The 19,518-nt window shown below is 57.0% G+C and overlaps 1 protein-coding gene across 3 annotated transcripts in view; it reads right to left on the bottom strand.

The window, feature by feature from the left end:
* The window catches only part of GFRA2 (GDNF family receptor alpha 2), an 85,884-nt gene extending 68,669 nt beyond the window's left edge, over nt 1-17,215 (bottom strand). The window contains exons 1-3 of one of the 3 annotated variants that reach the window (XM_036075217.2): nt 16,420-17,215; nt 10,832-11,146; nt 5,081-5,164 (exon numbers count right to left, since the gene is read on the bottom strand). In XM_036075217.2, the coding sequence (XP_035931110.1) occupies nt 5,081-5,164; nt 10,832-11,146; nt 16,420-16,459 (439 nt within the window). In that variant the 5' untranslated portion in view covers nt 16,460-17,215. The remainder of the gene's footprint in view (nt 1-5,080; nt 5,165-10,831; nt 11,147-16,419) is intronic. The other 2 variants (XM_036075218.2, XM_036075220.2) reach the window with 2 other exon arrangements.
* Between the last annotated feature and the right edge of the window lie 2,303 nt (nt 17,216-19,518).

Here is a 19,518-nt window from a genome sequence, read left to right as displayed (position 1 = left end):
GAGTGGCTCAGCAGGAGTCCCCAGGTCCTACTGTCCCATGAAAATTGCCCAGTCACCTCCCACCCAAGCCCCCACCAAGCACTATCATGGGTGGGAGGCAGCCTCATGTCACCAAAAGGCTTGCAACCACTTCCCAGATGCAAGCTTCCAGGCCATCTGCCCTTAGAGAAACTCCATAAGTTTTAAATAGCTACATATTTTAGTGCAATATGCCCCAGCACTGAGTCAAGCATTTACCTGCAGTATCTCGTTTAGTCCCAGCAAAACTCTAGAGAGTAGGTGTTTCTATCAGCCCCTTGGGAGAAGGGGTGGGCCTAGGTGATCTCTAAGTTCCCTTCCAGCTACAGAAAAGACATATTTGCATAAACGTGCTCCGTGCCCATGCATCTGGTGAGGCCCTCATGGGATGCAGAGGCCCTGGAGGCTCCCGCCCCTCACGAAGAATGCATAGCCCAGCCGAGGCCATCTGCCGTTGCTTCTCCCTATCCCCCAGGCATGGCCCCGAGGCTACAAGGGAAACTGTTGCCTGGGCCTCCCAGACCCTTCACCCTTGCGTTGATGGCCTCCCTCCACGTGACCCGAGCATGGAACACTTCCACAACCTCTCTCCACCTGAACAGTCTCTCCCTTCCCTAAGAAGACCTTCTTCTCGCCTGTTCCATCCTCTCCTGCCTGCCCATGTGCGACCAGCTGGGGTGCAGTATTCACAGGGTCACGGACACCTGGGGACGGAGGGGCTCCCGACTTCAGCTCCCCCAAACCCCTGTCCCCTACTGAGCATCCTCAGCACAGGGAGGATGACTGTTACTCTGCCTACATCCATTCTCGGTGACCCCTCTATAGCAACCTTGCCAGTAGGTATCACCTTCCCACTATACACGCACAGGCACTACAGCTCGAGAAGGCCCAGTGAGGCCCAAGATCACACTCCCCTAAGTGGCCAGGTCGGGATTCAAACCCTAGACTGTCTGCCTTAAGGCCCACACTCTTCTTGTGTACTAGGCTGCCTCCCTAACCACTCTGCTTCATGCTTGCAAGGGCAGTTGAATGGCTAGAAACAGGAAAAACCTCACTTCCCCGTGAACTCTCCCTTCCCACCTGGACGCCTCCAACATCACTGCTGCCATGGTTCAGGGAAGAGCCAGGCTTCTCTCCTCCCAGCCTTGGACTCAGGGCTAACGGGACACCAGTAATCCCAGCCCCAGTCACTGACGCTAGGGCCTGTCTTTGAACTAGGCAGAGAGGAGGGGAGGCTGGTCCTTCCCCCAGGGCCTCTGGCATCAGAGAGTGCTGGAGGAATCCTGGCAGCTTTTATTGCCAACAGATTCCCAGTGGGACCTTCTGAGAACCCCAACAGAGAGAGGAGGCCAGAGATAAAGAAGAACACATGTTCCAGGAGGCCCCAACAGGGACCCTAATTCTTAGAAGGAGACAGCAGCAAGAACCCCAAAGCTACAAGAACATACTTTTCCAAGTCCCTAGGGCCCTGATTAGGCATAGTGCGGCCTAGAGGAGGGCCACAGAGACCCCATGCTCCCCACCCCCTGCCTTTCCACACAAAGATGATGGAGGAAGCAATTCACAGCCAACTCTTGGTGTGTGCATGTGCAGACAGGCTCCATCCAGTTCTACAAGGTGGCAGCCTCATCATCCTAAAGCACCGGTAGAGATCTTGGGTCCCGCAGGCCAAGCCTTCTCAGCCAGCAAGCCACAGGTAGGTGACATATGTGCCCAGAGACTGACCCCACACAGAGGCCCATGTTTCCCCCGAGCACCAAGATGCTCTGCTCACCCTAGTATGCCACCCAATGTTGCCACTGTCTGTGTGCCTTGGTGGGGAAAAATCGGGGAGCTCCGCTCTAAGCTTACGTCTTCCTTCTTCAGAAAAGAAACATAAGGTCTGGAGCAGGGAAGTGACCTGCCCAAGCCCCTCAGGTGATTTGTGGCAGGGAATGCACTGGCACTCGCTCAGGCCTCCCAGCTCCGCATCCAACCTTGTTCCTGCTCTGCGCCCCACCCTGGCCTGCTTGGTATCCTGCTGGCCTGGCCAGGGCCCTCCACCCAGCTCTGTGCCCAAGCTTCCCAGATGGGGCCACCCACGCACCAACTCTGGGGCTACTGTGGGTGGAGTGGGGTCAACTGGAGTGATGAGGGGGGCTGTCACAGACCCCGAAGTTATGCCCTCTCTGTAGGGAGTGGTCCCCCGAGCCCAGGGATCCAGGGTCATGTGGGGGCCATTTCCATCTGGGCAGCGGGTAAAAGAAGCTGATTCAGTGAGTTGAGACCCAATAACTTCCTCACTTGTCAATATCCTTATCTCACGGAGTATCAAGTCCATCACATAAAGATCTTCTGCTAGAAAGATGTTTAGTGGGAGTCCGGGAAGCAAACCTCTGACCTTCACCCTTCAAGGAGCAAGGCTAATCTATGTCTTTGCTGGAGGTAAACCCAATGGCTTCCACCCCTGCAGCAGTACTCAGCTGGCAGGGTGAGAACTGGGTACATCGGGGCTGCAGGGCATCCGCACCAGAGCATCCCATGCTGAGAATATTCTCAGCCTGCATCTGAGCCCCAAGGCTGTCCCCAAAGGAGTGGCCCAAGGTGAAGTTCTATCCAAAACCAATCAGGATCATCTCTGAAGTCTCCATTTCATTCACCACCATCCCCAACCACCACCAGGGCCCAAGGGCAAATCTAGATGGTCACCCTTTGGCCAATGCCTCCTTTCTCATGGGGTTCCAGGATTTCTCCCATCAGGAACATATATATCCTCCTGTATCAATCTCTTAGATACAATCTCAAAAATTGGCTCTTGCGGACGATGGACTCTGAAAAACAAACTGAGGGTTCTAGAGGGGAGGGGGGTGGGAGGATGGGTTAGCCTGGTGATGGGTATTGAGGAGGGCACGTTCTGCATGGAGCACTGGGTGTTATGCACAAACAATGAATCATGGAACACTATATCTAAAACTAATGATGTAATGTATGGGGATTAACATAACAATAAAAAATTAAAAAAAAAAAGAAGGAAGGGAAAAATGAGGGGGGGGGAATTGGAGAGATGAACCATGAGAGACTATGACTCTGAGAAACAAACTGAGGGTTTTAGAGGGAAGGGCGGTGGGGGGATGGGTTAGCCTGGTGATGGGTATTGAGGAGGGCATGTGTTGTAATGAGCACTGGGTGTTATACGCCAACAATGAATCATGGATCACTACATCAAAAACTAATGATGACTAACTATGGTGACTAACATAACATTAAAATAAAATAAAAATAAAATAAAATAAAATAAAATAAAATAAAATAAAATAAATTAAAAAAAAAATTGGCTCTTGGGTAGGCAAAAAAAGAAAAGTAGGTACTCCTTGGTATTTGCTATGGACTATATTGTGCCCACCAAATTCATATGCTGAAGTCCTAATCTCCAATGTGACTGTATTTCCAGACAGAGCTTTAGGAGGTAATTAGGTTAAGTGAGGTCATAAAGGTGAGAAGGTAGGGCCAAAACCAATAGAAATGGTATCCTTATATTTAAAAAAAAAAAAAAAAAAAAAGCTCTCTCGCTCTCTCTCCCCCTCCCTCCCTCCCTCCTCACCACCCCTCCCTTCCCACACAGTGAGAAGGTGGCCATCTGCAAGTGAGGAAAAGAGTGTTCACCAGACACCAAGCCTGGCCAGACTTTGATCTTCAACTTCCAGCCTCTATGAGATAATACATTTCTGTTGTTGAAGCTCCCCAACGTGGTATTTTGTGACGGCAGCCCAAAGAGACTAAGACAGTATTTCTCTACAGAGAATTGACTTTTCTCCTTAGCAGGGGGCAATAACAGAAAAAGTTTGAAAAACAGTGTCCTAGAGAATTCTTCATTTGAAGGGGTTTAGGGTCTCACTGGAGAGTCGTTCATTTCACAGTTTTCGAGCGCTGCTTCTCAACTGTTAGCAGTCGTGCCCCCAAGAGACATTTGGCAATGTCTGGAGACATTTTTGGTTGTCACAACTCAGTGCGTTGCTACTGGCGTCCAATGGGTAGAGGCCAGGGACATTGCTAAACATCCAACAATGCATGGGACAGCTCTGCCCGCGGGAGAGAATTATCCAGGTCAAAACCCCAACAGTGCTGCTGTTGAGAACCCATGGTTTAGAGCAAAAGAAACTTCAGAAGGCTTCACATACTGCCACAAAACTTCCTAGAAACCTGAGGTCTGGGGCCCTGTACCGTAACAGGCCCCCCCGGCCACCTTTGAGCACCAGTGGTGGCTTCAGGAGGAGCTCGTCCCCAGCCCCTACAGAGCGGTTCCCAAGACAGGCACGCCCTCCCCAGTGCCTGAGCAGGGGCGGCTGCCCTGGGCCCACAGGTCTCCCAGATGCCAGAGGGAACAGGCCAAGAAGAAGGAACCAACAAAGTCCGCGGACTCCTGCACAGGGACCATGACAAGCAAAGCTAGAGCTCCACACAGTCCTCTCACTTCCTGGGGCAGGCCAGGGCAGGCCGGGGCAGGAGTGGCCGGGACTAAGAGGCCTCTCAGTGGCGCTCAAGAAGAAGAGCCCCCGGGGGAAGGGGAGTCCCAGAGCAGAGCCGAGAGGGGTGATATTACTGCCAAGAGCCACAGCTAATGGTTCCTGGTCAGGCCCTGGGCTGCGTTGCCCAGCAGCTCGCTGAGCCCTTCACAACCACTGGCTCATTCAGACCTCACGACAACCCAAGGTAGGTACTCTCCCACTGTGCAACTGAGGAAACTGAGGCACAGAAAAGTTGAACAGCTTGACCAAAGTAGAATTCCAAAGTGCAAGAGCTGGGAACTGGAAAGAAGGACCCCGCAGGGCAAGACATGTGACAAACTAGGAGAGTGACACCAGGTTTCCAATTCAAGACCTACTGCACGGAAGGCGCATTCTAGGCAAGTCCCATAAATGCTCCACTCCACACACAACATCAGGGGTGGGTGTAATGGTTTCTTCTTTCACAGATGAGGACCTGAAGCTCAGAAACACGAAGGGGCTTGCTGGTGGAAGGCAGAACCGACTGAAGACCAGGGCACCTAGGAGGACTGGGGAGGCCCTAGCACGAGCCCACTTACCTGAGAAGATTGAAGCAAGCCTGAAGATGTCCGAGAGGCGGGAGGTCACCGGCTCATAGGGTGAGGCTTCATAAAACTCCTCACCTGGAAGAGAAAACCAGCGTCAGGCACAGGTTCACCCCTCCCACGGTGCTAGACAAGAGCAAGTGATGCATGAGATGCTGAACATTTCATTCGGGTGAGTTCTTTCTCTCCAACTAGAGTAGTCTCCCACAGCAGGTCAGTACTGCTCACGCTTCCCTCTGCTGACCTCCCTGCATGTCCAGCCCTCTTTTAAGGACTTCCAAATGCTTCTGGAAAGAAAGCACTGGGGAGGTGGACAGCCTGCGGAAGGCCAGACATAAATCAAAGGATTTGAAGCCAAAGGCCCTCCAAGGTTGTTCAGTACAAGTTCCTCATTTCACAAGAGAGGACTCTGAGGTGGCCCAGAGAGGTAAAGACACCTGACTGAGATCACACAGCTCCTTGTGGCAGAGCTAGACTAGACTCTGGTCCCTTGGCCCTCACGCTGACATTCTCCCCCATCACTACAGGTTCGCTCTGCCCAGGCCACCTAAGGCACAGAACTTCCTCTTTGTTTCCCATCATGTCACCAGAAGAGTCTGCCTGGAGGGGCTGAAGGTCTGCTGAGTGGAGGCATGACCCCCATCTTGTCTGACCAACTCCCCAACTCTGCACTCCCTCCCTGGCCTCCCCACCACCTGCTGGCTTCTCAGACCTCTCCTCAGGGCTCTGGGGTGCATCAGAGGGCTGGTGAATAGAAAAGCAAGCGAGTGACAGGAGATAAATGGCACAGGGATGCCCTGGAGACCCACCACCTCCTCATCGGGACTCCCGCCCCCTCCACCAACACCTCGGCAGGAGAGGAAATATCCTCTTGAGACGTTACTGTGAGGAGAAATCAATGGATAATCACTCAGACTGTGTGTGTGTGCTGAAGGGGCGGGGGAGATAGGTGATGACCCACAGTCTCACACATTGATTTCCCATTCCCCCGGGGTCCAGCACCTGAAGAAGAGCACAAGTGCGGTGGCATCCACGGGGCCTCCTGCAGGACGGGGCCAGCCATCCAGAAGAGGGGACCTGCAATCTGCCTGTAAGGGGTGAGGTCCCCCAGAGGCCAGCACTCAAGGCTCATCCGGCCCTCTGCTGGTTCACAGAGCAAGGCATCTGTCTGCTATAGCTAGCAGACCCCCCAAAAATGGCACAGACCCCCAGATGTTCATTCTCCCCCTGGAGAACTGGCCCCCACCCTTTACTTCACCTCACAGGAGCAAGCACCCTTCACGCCCCGCAACACACAGCACACAGAATGCCCTGCACACGACGGGCCCTAAGCACTATCTGCTGACCGACATCCAAACGGCACTGATCCTTTCAGGCCAGTCTCCAATCCCACCTGCCCCCGGGACTGACCAGGCCTGTACGATCTCAGTGTCCTCCTCTCTACCCACAGGCACCAGAGAAAATCCCAGCGGTGGGGTTACCAGCCACTGCCATTTGTTGGGGCCAAATAATACAAGAGCTTAGGAAGCGTTTTTGTAGGAAAAATGATGTTATGCTGAGCCCTCTATGCGCGGGCACCACTGAAAGCGCTTTAGGTGTACGAACTCACTTCATCCTCTTAATTTCTCTATGAGATAGGCACTATTCCTCTCCCTGTTTCATTGCTAAAGAACTGGTCTGAGATGTTAAGTAACTGGCCCAAGGTCACACAGCTGGTAAGTGGCAGAGCCAGGTTTCAAACCCAGGCAGCTGGCTCCAGAATCCAAGTACTTAGCCATGATGAATACGGTCTCCAAAATTAAAAGTGTTGCTGAACCAAACTGTTCTTAAGCAAGTACTGCTGCTGTTGGACTTTTCATAGGGTCAGTCTTAGGCCAGCAGGACTGCTCCCCCAGCCCCGGGCCTGTCCTTCCCTCCTGCACCTGGCAAAGCTAGGCACCTGGGTGCGGATCAGCTAGGATGATCGACTGCAGGGTTGGGGGGTAGTGTCCAGGGGGAAAACAGCCTCTTGCAGGACTGGCTGGGAAAGGCCCATCCTATTTAAGTCAACTCATGCTGCATGCTCCTGCGGCAGAATTCACCAGCAGGAAATCGGACACCTGGCCCCTCGGGCATCCCGGCCACCAGACTGACCCAAACCTAAGGTGTCAGATTCCCAGGCCATGACCTGTGCGAGAGGCCTTTGCTCCTCACATCTGAAGGACCAGAATGACCCTGAACTTCAGGGCCACCTCTGGAGAAGGCAAGAAGTCTGGTCTCAAGTGCCCCGTGGAGCCATCAGGGACAGCGCCACCATGTAAATACTGGCGGTGGTGACAGAAGGGACAGTTGAGCCCCAGGCCACAGGTTCTCCCCAGGGCAGTTGGAAAGGGGTCTGGATAAAGAGTCGGGGGCCCTGGTCCCACCAACCCTCCTCCCTGCATCCTCAGCTTCCCCACCAAAGTGGGAGTGGGACAGAACGATCTCTAGGTCCTTTGCAATTGGGAACATCTAGGAGCTCAGCAGAGGCCACATTCCTGCCACCACCAGCTCTGTCCGCAGCTGAGGTCCTCAGACTATGCACAGCTCAGCCTCAGGTGGAGGGAGAAGGTGGGGCCCAGCCTCCAGAGCAATCACACCCGCCAGCAGCGGCCAAGGGGAAGCCACAATCAAAGTCCAAACCAGCACAGATCTCTCCTCCCCACAATCCCCCACCCCGCCCCAGGCCCAAGCCAGGTTATTAAGTGTTATTAAGGAATAGGGAGGAAGTGCTTGCAGCTTCCCCCAGGGAGACCACTCATCCCACACCGTGAATAATTAACTCTCAGGTGGATCCTGTCACTCACAGGAACATTACCTACTGTTAAAAGGCCTCTCAGCTTCCCCTGGCCAGCTCTAGGCAGAAACCACCTCTGGCTCCCAAGAACCAGGAATGGGGGCGGGGTGCATTCTGAGGAAGGAGAAAGTAGGAGGTCTACTTTTGTAGGATTGGCCCAGGGGAGAGTTCTCCTAGCCACACGCAGCCCAGCACAGGGGACCACGGCTGAATCAGTGCTTCCCCTCGCCCACCCCAAAGCACACAGTCGGGGCTTCATAGATGGTTGCTGAGTAAGAGAACCAGCAAGCCGGCTCACGCCTCTCCCGTCCGGTACTGCTGGGTTGAATTGAGAGGGCCTTGAAGAGCAAAGCACAGGACGCAGCATAAAGCCCATGACGCACGCCATCTTCATCCAAACGCCCCACTGCCTGGCTCCCACCAGCAAGGGCCTCGGCCCTCTGGCGCAGTAATGCCAGAGGGAGCCACTCAGGTGGCCAGGCTCTCAGGGGGACCACCCGGCTCTTCCAGCTGGCAGTCCTTCTGTCCCCTCCCCTGGGAATCCTGCAGCCCTCAGCAAGCCCACCCCAAGGTACCGCCCCACTTCCCCTGGGTTGAAACTGAAGGCCTCAGGAAAGAAAACAAGAAACTAAAGAATGCAGCTGTGGGCTCAGGGACCTCAGTTTTCAGGCACTGGAGAGGCATCCTCCCTCACCTCACAGGGAATAAGGGACATGCACTTTGTGGCACTGTTTCCCTCTCTCTGCTCACCTCTAGCTCCAGGACTCGAGGTTGCTGGGAACAGGAGACTGAGTCAGAGGAATTACTTTGCTATTCACGGTGGTGATACTGTTCATAATGACCTGCCCGCTTTACTCCCACATTCAGGGTGTATTGGAACCACCTCAGCACCTGCTCAGAAATCCCTCATTCTCCGGCCCCCACACCCGGTCCCCGTTTCCCCTCCCCTCCAGCACCCTGAGGCCATGCTGCTTCTCCATCTCAGGCTAACCACCGACGCCGTTCCACAGCGTACCCCTCTCTTCACCTCAACACTCCACCACTACTGGCCTACTTTCCATTTCAAGCTGCTCCACCCTCTCACATCTTAAAAAAAAGTCATCCTTTGTCCTCTCCTCCTCACACCAAACTTCTAGAAGTTGTCCACAGTCACCTTTCCCAGCTCCCACTCACTCCCTAACCAGGCTTCTGCTCCCAGTGGCCACCTGCGGAGCTCACCCCAAGGGCACAGGGCCACGCCACCAACCCTCTCCTGCTGGACCCCAAGTACTGGAGACTGCTGGCCCTCCTTCCTTCCCCGGTCCCCTGCTGTCCCTCCCGCCTCTCTCCTGCACCCTTGCAGGTGTCCCTGCCTCCCCCGCCCATCTGTAAATGTCTGTGGTGGTCCCAGGGGCTCTGTCCCCTCCCTCCCCTCAGTGTGCGCACACCCTTGGCCTTGGCTGACCGCAGCTCCTAAATCTCCATGTACAAAGCCGCTTCCCCACCTGGGCTCCAACCAGAGCCACACACCCCAAAATTAAGGCGTCATCTCCCTGCCCTCCCCCCACACGAAACCTTCTCTGCCTCTTGCGAACGGCCCCATCACCCACCCAATTGCCCAAAACAGAAAACTGCCCTCCTTGACTCCTCTCCCTTCACCAAGACCTGTTGGTTCTGCTTCCCTGGACCCTCCCTCATTCCTGCCGCTGTCCTCAGCCAGCCACCACAACCCCTGGCCTGGATCACAGGAACAGCCTCCAATCTTCACTGTCCTGAAGCCGAGATTGCATGGCCTCCCCTTGCAGGGCTCCCTGAGGCCCAGCAGGTCCCGCACCCCTCCCCTCTCCTCCCCCCATCCCCAATTCCAGCTCCCCACCTGACTACACTGAGTTACTTGTTGGTCTGCAAGTGAGTTCAACTCCCTCCTGAGGGCCTTTGCCCAAGATCCCCCTCCACCTCCCACACTCTGCCCATATCCCTCCGGGCGTAACTACAGCTCACTCTTAGCCTCGGCTCAGAGGCTGCCTCTTCCAGGAAGACTCTTGAGACTGTAAGAAGCTGCCGTGGGGCTCCCACAGCACCAGTGCTTTCCGACATCACTCAGGCCACCAAGTGACAGCCCCTCACTTCTCTGCACCCGCCCCAACTATGAGCTCCATGAAGACAGAGACTCCCCCCACTTGTTCTCAAGTGTTCCCACAATGCCCAGCAGATGATAACCTCTCAATAAACAGTTGTTGAATCAATAAATGACCGTCTGACCAAGGTGGCCAATCCTCCTGCACTATACGCGAATCCTCCACACTGTGGTCTGGAAGGGGATGACATCGGGGAGCGGGCTGTTAGGGGAGGGGGCGGTGGCAGGTTCCACCTTGGGAGCTGGAGGGGCCTGCTGCCCACACACTGCTCCAAGCCCTGTGGAAGGGGCCTAGGCCAGCCCTGGGGTCAGGAAGCCCCCTGAAGAGCAAGCCTCCTGGCAGCAGGAAGAGCAAAAATGGGACTGCCCTCAGCTCAGAGCCCAGGCCTTCGGGGAGTGGCAGGGGCTGGTTTGCTTGGAGGCACAGCTCTGCCTGCAGCGACCCCCCCCATCTGCCTGGGTACTCCTGCCTCCCCTTCTCTGTTACCACTGCACAAGTCCGTCCCTCCATCTGTCCATCCGTCCATCCATCCTCTTCCTGACCCCTACCCCCCTCCTTTCTCCAGCCTTGTTCTCCTTCTCCCACCACTCAGCCCCCTCTCCTCCCCAGCTGACACTCTGCCCCCTCCTTCACCTCTCCTGGCCGCCTCCAACAGCCGCCCTCCTAGGTCGGCCAGCTACTTCCTCTATGTTCCAGGCTCCCCTGGCAGGGAGCGATAGAGAGCTGGCCGGTTCCCTCCACTACCAAGTCTTCCCCTGAACCTAGGCCCGCCCCCCCACGGCTTCCCCCCACCCCCGCCCCCGCCAGGCTTACCCTCAGTCAGCCCCAGGTGGATGCTCCAGTAGATCTGCAAGCACTGCAGCTCCTTCTTCATGCCCCGCTTGCAGCGACAGTCGTACAGCGGGCTCTCCTGCAGGACCTCCAGGGCCGCCTGGCACTCCTTGTTGGCCAGCATGGTGTTGCGGTCCCGGCCCGCCAGGCACTGCCTCAGCGTGCGGTAGCGGGAGCTGCAGTTGGATTCCGCCGCGCACAGCTCATTGGCCCGGACACAGTCCACTGGGGGGCGCCAGCCGTGGAGCTCGGGGCCCTGCAGGGAGGAAGGGCTGGCCAAAGAGCGGAGGGTCTCGTCTGGGTGGTGGGGAGGGAAGACAAGCATGAATGAGGGCCGCCACGACCTCCGACCCAAGATGCAGGCCTGGGGGCTTGGGCCCTTCGGGGAACTTCACACCCATCTTACTCCAAAGCACACCAAGGCCGACTCCATGCTGCCTTCCCCACCACACAGCGGGTCTGAGCAAGAGCCCTGAAAGGTTCCCAAGACACCAACATCCCTCCTCAAGCCCAAAGGAGACCTCGAGCTGTCATTGTGCCCTGGCTCTACCAGATTCTCTTCCAATTCCACTTGGTCACCCCTCAGCCCTGGGCCCAGGAGCGGAGCAGAGGAAAGCCCGAAGACCTCCAGCAAGATCACAGACAGTCGAAAACCCCAGGAGGCCAGAGAAGGATGCCACAGGCTCAGCGGAGAGCTGGGGGCTGCAGGGCCTGCCCAAGTGTGCAGAGGAGGACTCTCGCTTTCCTGCTGCCCAAACCTCCATCCACCTCAGTTCCACCAGATGTCCAGCCAACAGGCTGGATTAAACTCGGAAAGCAGCAGGAAATAATTTTACTCTCCTGGTCTGTTAGGACCTCAGAGACCACAGCATCCAGCTCCCCCTACCCCACCACTTTACCCTGGGGAAACTGAGACCTAAAGAAGGGAGATGACAACTCAAGGTCACACATGGGCTGAAAGGGCCCCTCAGACTCCTGGCCTGTCCATTCTGAGTTCCCAGACTCTAAGAGAAGACCTCAAGAGACAAGCCTGACCTGTGGCCTGAGGCATGTCCAGAAGGGGGCGGCCACCCCTTTCCAGCCCAGCCCTCCACACCTTCCAGTCCAAGTGCACCCTGGCTGGACACCTGAAAACATGCCTTCTGTGGCCAAGTTGTACCCCAGCCCTGTGGAAAGAAAGTGGCGCAGGCAAGCCTGACAAGCCCCTAGCTTTCTTCCTTGTGTATGTGTGTGTGTGTGTGTGTGTGTGTGTGTGTGTGTGGCTTTCTCATCTCTCTCTCACACACACTTCTCTCTCTGACTTCCTCCTAAGGTCTATTTCTCCATCACCTTTGCTCTTTGAATAGCCTTGTGCCCCATCTCTCTCTCTCTCTCTCTCTCTCTCTCTCTCTAGCACCTTCCACTTCTCCTCTCTTCCCTCTCCTCTCCACCCTTCTCTGAAACCCTCTCCCCCTCGGTCTCTCCTTTTTTTTCCTTCTTTCCAAAAGCCGAATAATAAGCCAATTGCAAAAGGGAGAGAGCTTCCGTCCTTGGACTCTGGCCGTGCATGTGGAGCCTCGCCTTTCCAAAGGTGAACAAGCAGGATTCAACCACCCTTCCTATTCATCACCCTCAGAGCATCTAAACCCACAGTCCTCTAAAGGAAGGGGCTCCGGGAAAAAGATTCATAAGTGAAGGGCAGGGAGAAGCCCACTTGGTCCTGTCAACATCAAGCTCCCAAAATGGTTTCCTCTAGACACAGACATCACCCCAGTCTTCCTGTCCACTCCAGATCCTGCCCCAGAGAAAGCCCCTCCATATGCCAGAGCCAAGACTGCCTTTTCCAAGACCCAGGAGTGACCTGGGAGGCTTCCTCCATTCCATCCAGCCCAAAGCATACTAAGATCCTAGGCCAGAAGTCCCCTCCTCAGAATCCCGTAGAATCTGCCCTTCCCATCCCCCCCCCCCCCAAATCCCTATCCAGAATGGCCACTTCTCACTCCTTCCCCCAGTAGGCCCTGCTGGGGGGGGGGGGGGGGGAGCTACCGTGGGGAGACAGCGACACCTGGAGGCAGAGCACTGTACCACGAGCCTGTCACTCCAGACAGCTGTGGAGGGAAAGGACTCCACCACTGGCGGGAGGAGACCTAGCCACAACGAGAGGAAGTAGAAGAGCAAGGGGTAGGCCTGCAGTGGAGAAGGCCATAAGGGCCAGAGAAAAAGATATTCCTTCTCCCGTTGACCACACCTCTGCCTCAGGACAGGAAGAGCTGAAGGCTGTGGCCAGGCTGAGACAAGACCAGAGAAGAAGCCAGCATGGGGTATGGGCACGAACACCGGGGCATCTGCCCAGGCACTGGCTGGAGAGGTGTCCTCCGCCCAAGCCGAGGCAGCAGCTTTATTTCCTAGCTTCAGCAAATTCCTAGGTCCCCGAGCAGGACTCAGTGCATCTGGGCCGCCCAGGAGCAGCTGAGCTGACCCAGCCTCACTTGCACCTGCTACCCCCACCTAGCCAGCCGGCCAGCCTGCGTGCTAGAGCCTCAAGAATGACCCAGCCCTGGGACTTCCACGGACTTCCCCACAGCGTCCCAGCAGCCTTCTCCCTTCCCACCTTGACTGTGCCTGAGGATGCACTGTCTGAGACAGCCTGGGAAGGGAGCATCCTGGGCAGGCTTAAAGGTCAAGACACTGGCCTAGGGGATTGGGGCAAGAAGGACACTTACCCTGCCTGCCCTACAGGTGGGTCCTAGAGCCCCACAGGACAATCCTCACAAATGCTGGGCTCCTGTGCCAAGAGCAAGGGCGTCCCCCATGCTGCCAGCTGGTACACGTGACCAGGGCAGGAAGATGCTCTGCAGAGAGCCAGTGCATCCTCTCCCCAAACTCCCTGGCTGCACCCATCCTTGGCTCTTCTAGTTGGCGTCATGACCCCCAGAACCAATCAAGCCCAGACAGAGAAAGAAATAGCAACTGGGAGCCTTGGGCCAAGAATTCTAAAAGAGTAAAGGTCAGAAGGTATCCTGCTGCTTCCAAATTCTAAATCAGGAGAAAACTCAGATCCATTAAGAAAAGACATGTGGAACAGCTTCTAGAGACAAGGGGGACTGAGAGACTACACGGAGCTGCAAACACCCTCCCGCACTGAACAGCCCCACAAGAGCTAGAATGCATACTAGGATACCAGTGGGAAGTGGGCCCTCTGACCAGCCCTGCCCCCAAGTGACTTTCCCCATCTCATTCTCTCCCTGGGAATGTCAACCCTGGAGGTCAGGATGACTGGGCCAGAAAGGCCTCTCTACCTCCAGGCCTCACTCGGAACCTTGGGGGGCACACTGAAGACCCATGTTCCTGGCACCACACTTCACCGTGCCCCCCACACACACACTGAAGCTGCCTACCCAGTCTCAAGCTCCACAAAAGCCTTTCCCCCCAAGCGGAATTTCCAACCAGCTCCCAACTGTGGGCTCCTTGCCAAGGAAAGTGGCCCTGAGGCTGAAGTTTCCTTAATATCAACCTATCCCTTCCTCCTTGGCTGGCCTAACCCAGAGTCTTCTAATATCTGGTGGTCACTCAGTTAACCCCTCCCCCCAGCTCTGGAAAGGGGCATCTCAAGGGAAGGGAACTGAAGGGCTCTGACCAAAAGGACTGCTGATGCCCTGCTCTTACTCCTCCTCTCACCACTGCCCCCAGGGTCTCAGACTCCGGGTGCATCTCTGACACACACATACACACACATACCCCTATATCATGAGAACAAAGTCAACTCCACAGCCCTCCCGGCTGAAAAAAGCCTGCCTGCAACATGGGCCCCTAGACAGGACTAAGGGGCCCATAACGCTCTTCTCCACCCCGGGACATCAGAAAGCCCCTCTGGGGTATAGACATACATAGCTCAGCAGCGGGCAATCTGGCTGCTTTTCTGGAAATACAATTTTCTTTTCTTCTTAGCCCCAGAAAGCTGGGTGTTCAAACAGCAGTGGGAGAAAAGGTCAGGTTTTATAACAGCCCCTCCAGAATGAGAGCCCACTTGCAGTGGGTTGCCAGGAAAGGCTGCAAGCTCACAGTGGGCCCAGAGCACCTTTGCAGCTTCCTCCTGCAGCCCCTCCCACCCTGGAGACAGCTGCCTCTGGTTTAGGGGGGCAGGACCTGTGAAGGCCACACCCTAGAGCAGGGCCAGGCACCCTGGGGGACCACAGCTTCTGGGACAGGGTAGAGGCAGGGGGTGGACAAAGGGTCTAATCAGTATTGACTCAAATCCCCTATTCAAGCCAGGAGGGCACTTACTAGACCACAAACATCTTTCTGTGATGGGCACCTACCCCCTCAGGCCTTCCCCTCTCGCCTCCTCCAGGAGAGAAAGGGTACAGTCCTGACCCAGCTAGGCACCCTGGCTCACCAGAGGCTAACAGCAGGCCAGGGTGGCTGGAACAGCATCCACACGGAAGCAGATGTGTGCGCCCTCAACACACTCATTACCCAGCTCCCTCTCCAGAGCACCTACCCAGGGGCAGCAGCCTCGCCAGGGACTCCAGGTCAGCACCCGGCTGGCAAACACCTTCTTCCTCACCTCCACTCCCAGAATGCTCTCTCTATACCCATTTCCCAAGCAGCTGAGATTTCACATAGCACAAAAGGGCGCGAGGGGTTGGGAATTCTGAGTGGGAGACTGCCCAGGGTTCAGGGACACCAGGCAGCCCCTCCTCCCTGCACTCGGAGGAGGGGGCTTATAGAATGAGCAATGGTCTTTGTTCAGATCCCTTTTTTTCCATCACTCCTCTCCCTCTTCACCCAAGGAAGCAAACTTTGACCTCCCTCCCTCCTCTTCCCACAAGCTACAGGGTCCCCAGGCGGCCAGAAGTGGTGAGGGATAGGTAGTGAACGGTTGCTCGCAACGTTTCACTCCTGCCCACGCATCTGGCTCGGGTCTGGGCCGGAGGGCGGGCAAAGGGTGGGGAGAAACTTGAAAAGTGTTCCAGGGAGTGGGGCCACTGGAAAAGGGGCTCGGGGAGCGGGAAGGGGGATGCATTTCCCGAAGGGTGGTTGGCAGGTGAGGGGATGGCAGCCAGCGCTGCCCGCACCGATGTCCAAGCAGGAGATCCAGAAACCCATGCCGTCCGCCCGGGCCGATCCAGGAGCCGACCAGAAAGATGGAACTGGCATGATTTTTCTCTCCGCGACACAGAGCCGCTCCCCACCCTCCTCTCTTCCAGATCTAGAGTTGGTATTCTTTTTTCTTAAGTTGCCGCAATTTGAACCCATTATTTTGAGAGAAATGAGTGCTAGCATTGTGTGTGAGTAAGCGAGTGTGCGTGTGTGCGGCGATGGTGTTCCAAGTCTCCTTCCCAAGCCCCCTGCGTAACCAGCCGGCGGCGGTTCGCGTCCCTCCGCCCGCTGCCTCGCCGCCCGGCCCGGCTCGATTCGGCAGCGCGGGGGCCCGGCTCGCTCCGCGGCGCGCTCTCCCCGCCGGTCTCCAGCCCGCGCCCCGCTCGCCCCCCGCGTTCCCGGCTTCTCGCCGGCGACCGAACGCGCGGTCCCGCGCGGCCCCCCAGGCTCCGGCGGACAAGCTGCCCTCCCCGCCCGCAGGTACTCACCTAAAAAGAAGAGGAGGCAGAAGACGTTTGCCAAGATCATGTTAAATAAATCCCACAGTTTTTTGTGTCTTTCTCCCTTGGGTAAAAAAAAAAATAACAACAACAATAATAATAGCCAAGCAGTGATAATCAGCCCCAAATCCAATGCGGAGATCCCAGCTAGTCCACCCGATGAAGATCCTGAGTCCTGCGATCCTCGCCTCTGGCTTGGGGGGGGGGGGGCGGGCAGGAGGGCGGTGGGCTGCCTCTCGACGCCCCCCTTGCCCACTAAAATCAAATATACACGTAAAGGAGGGTATATCTGCTTTGCAAGCCGACAGCCTGGTCCTCGCTCTGTCCTCCCCTCCGCTGGTCCGGGAAGGCGCGAGTCCCCGCGGGTCCAATTCCCCTGCGCTTCCCAGGAGCGGACTAGGGAGGTGGGGAAGAGGCGATTTGAGAGTGAAGGGCTGAAAGGAAGCAGCGAAGGTGGGGGTCAGAATAAAATGCAAATAGGAGAGAAATCCACCGACGGGTGTTAGCGCCAAGGAACAATCCAGTGGGAGCTTCGAGGACGAGAGCCCGGAGTCGCTTCTTTCGCACCCAGACGAAGAAAAGATTCAAAAAAAAAAAAAAAATCTTCTGCCGCTAACCCTTGCTCGTCTCACTTTTTTCTAATGGAATTCCAGTGACTGTGTGTCTCTGCGTGCGTGTGTCTTTCTCTCTTCTCTCCCTCCCTCTCCTCTCCCTGGCTCTCGCTCTTTGCTCTCGCTCTCTCCAGCTCTCCCTCGCTCTCCTCTCTCCCTCGCTCTCCTCTCTCCCTCCCCCTTCTCCCTCTCTCCCTGCTCCTCCCTCCGCCCGCCCCCTTCCCCCTTCGCAGCTCCCTCGCCGCGGCTCTCGCGCCCGCGCCCCTCTTCTCCGCCCGGGGCTCGGCGCTCAGGCTCCCAGGCGGCTGGCGGCTCGGGGCGAGGGAGCGCGGCGGAGCAGCGACACTCTGCAGCGGCGGCGGCGACACGGCGGTGGCGGTGGCGCCAGGGAACGCTGGACGAGAGGAGTGCTTCGCCGCTCACTCCCTCTGCTCGGCCGCCCGCCCTTCCCGGGACTGACCTGCTGCCTTGGCCGGAAACTGACCGGCTCCCCGAGCTACGGCTCAAACCCACCACAGCGTCCGCACCCTCCTCCTCCCCTCTCAGCGCGCCACCGTACCCCCCCACACACCCCTCGCCGCGGGCGGGCTGCACCCTCCAACCCGCACTGCCCCTGCCCCCGCCGCCTCGGCCCACGGGTCCCGGAGACCTGGGGAGGCTCAGCTGAGGCCGAAGGGCGTGGAATGTCCAGGACACCCCAGCCATCCCGGGGGCATGGGGGGAGGGGCGCTCGAAAATCCCCGGCTGGGCGGCCAGGGTCTGGGGAGGGGCTCCACCCTCCTTGGGCGGATGCGTTCTTGGGGCCGGGGAGTCGAAGCAGAGCTTCTCCCCGAAGGCGCAAGAGAAAAGAAGCCCCTCCAGCGCCAGCTCCCAGCGTCCCCGCGCAGCCTGCCTGCCCGGGTCTAGCCCCTAGCACGCATACACGTGTGCTCTCCACGCGGAGCTCGAGAACTTTCCCCACACGCCCCTGGCGCCCTCGGCCCTCTCACGCCCCGGCGTTGCAGCCCTTCGAGACTCCCCTTCCCCACTCCTCTCCCCTCCCCTGGCGCGGGAGGAAGGCCGCGATGCCCGGGCGCCCCGACCGCCTCCTCCGAGGCCGGCTGACCTGCCCGAGCCGCACCGGAAGGATCGGTCGGGGGCTCGCACCCCACCCCGGCGGGAGCACCCGAGACCGACCGGGCCCAGGGCTCCGTGCCAAGCTCGGCGGCCCGCGCTCGGCGGCGGGCTGGGCTCCGAGAGCTCTCCCAAGGCAGCCGGCAGCTACCCGCTTCGGAGGCTCCGGGTGGGGTTCCCCTCCCCCAGCCGAGAAGGGGGCGATTGATCCATCTGTCGATGGGCCGGGCTCACCGGCGTGTTTTAGTCACGGAATTTACAGTAAACGCCCAGAGGCACCAAAAAGGAAGCGTCTGGCTGGGAAAGGGCTGAAAGAGAGCTGAGGTTGCTGGCACGTTTCGGCAAGAGGGGGCGAGGCGGCGGGGCCGTGGACACGCGGGGGCACACGCCTACGCACGCCAGGCACCCCAGTTTCACTCTCCCTCCCGACACATCCTCAGCAACGTTAGAGCTGCCTGCGTCCCTCGGTTTTGGTGCACACATTCCTGCATTCAGCTCCGCGCGCACCCCGTCTGCCGGGGTAGGGTACATCCAGTGCCTTGTAAACTTTCCGCGCTACCCAAAACCGGATCTGGGCCGGATCTAAGGTGTATTTGGTAGTGTCTTTTACCATGCATTTTTAAACGAACAAGACTCTATTATAAAGAGTAAATGTTAGAAATCGACCTGGGCTCAAAGGGAGGGGTCACTCACAAAACCAGCAGCCTTGCTAGTGGAAAAGCTAGAGGGAGCAACTTCCATCTTGCGGATTTAGGCGGGAACTCGTCTTCCCCAGCCCTGGAAGCACAGCGCGCGGGTCTCCCCCGAATGCCTCTCTTGTTTGGCTCATCCTGGCGCGTTGGCCGGAGCCCTATATCCTCCCCATGCCACTGAATTATGCCCGAAGGAGGCGCAGCCCTAGCCAGTTAGTGCAAGACCAGACCTAGGAAAGCTTGGGGAGAGGAGCTGGGGAAAGCCTCCTCCCGGCAGCCCTCCCTGACTTTGCTCCGGGCCTCTCCAGTTCTAGAAAAAGACTTCACATCTGACAAGGTCTCCCCGCTTCTTTTCCAAAATTCGGGAACTTAAAGAACCAACTTCAGAAAAGTATAGATGAAAGGATGACAAGCCGATAGGAATTATACAGCTGGGGCGTCTTGGACTGGAGGCTAGAGGTTGGTAGCCCACTATAAATGGACTTCCTCGCTCAGCTCCCCCACTTCAGGGCCTTCTGGTCACCCAAATACCCTCCACCATCCCCACACTCTGATATCCGATGCAGCTTTTCCCTCTTCCAAGGGCTCTATTCCAGGCTGCCAAATTACCACATCCCTCTTTCTCCTCCAAAAATTTGTTAAACTGTCTTTTAACCCCAGTGGGTATACGA

Source organism: Halichoerus grypus, chromosome 3, assembly GCF_964656455.1.
Source record: "Halichoerus grypus chromosome 3, mHalGry1.hap1.1, whole genome shotgun sequence".
NCBI classification, from domain to species: Eukaryota; Metazoa; Chordata; class Mammalia; order Carnivora; family Phocidae; genus Halichoerus; species Halichoerus grypus.
Note: the sequence above shows the minus strand (reverse complement) of the source record. Positions and strands in the feature narration are given on the sequence as shown.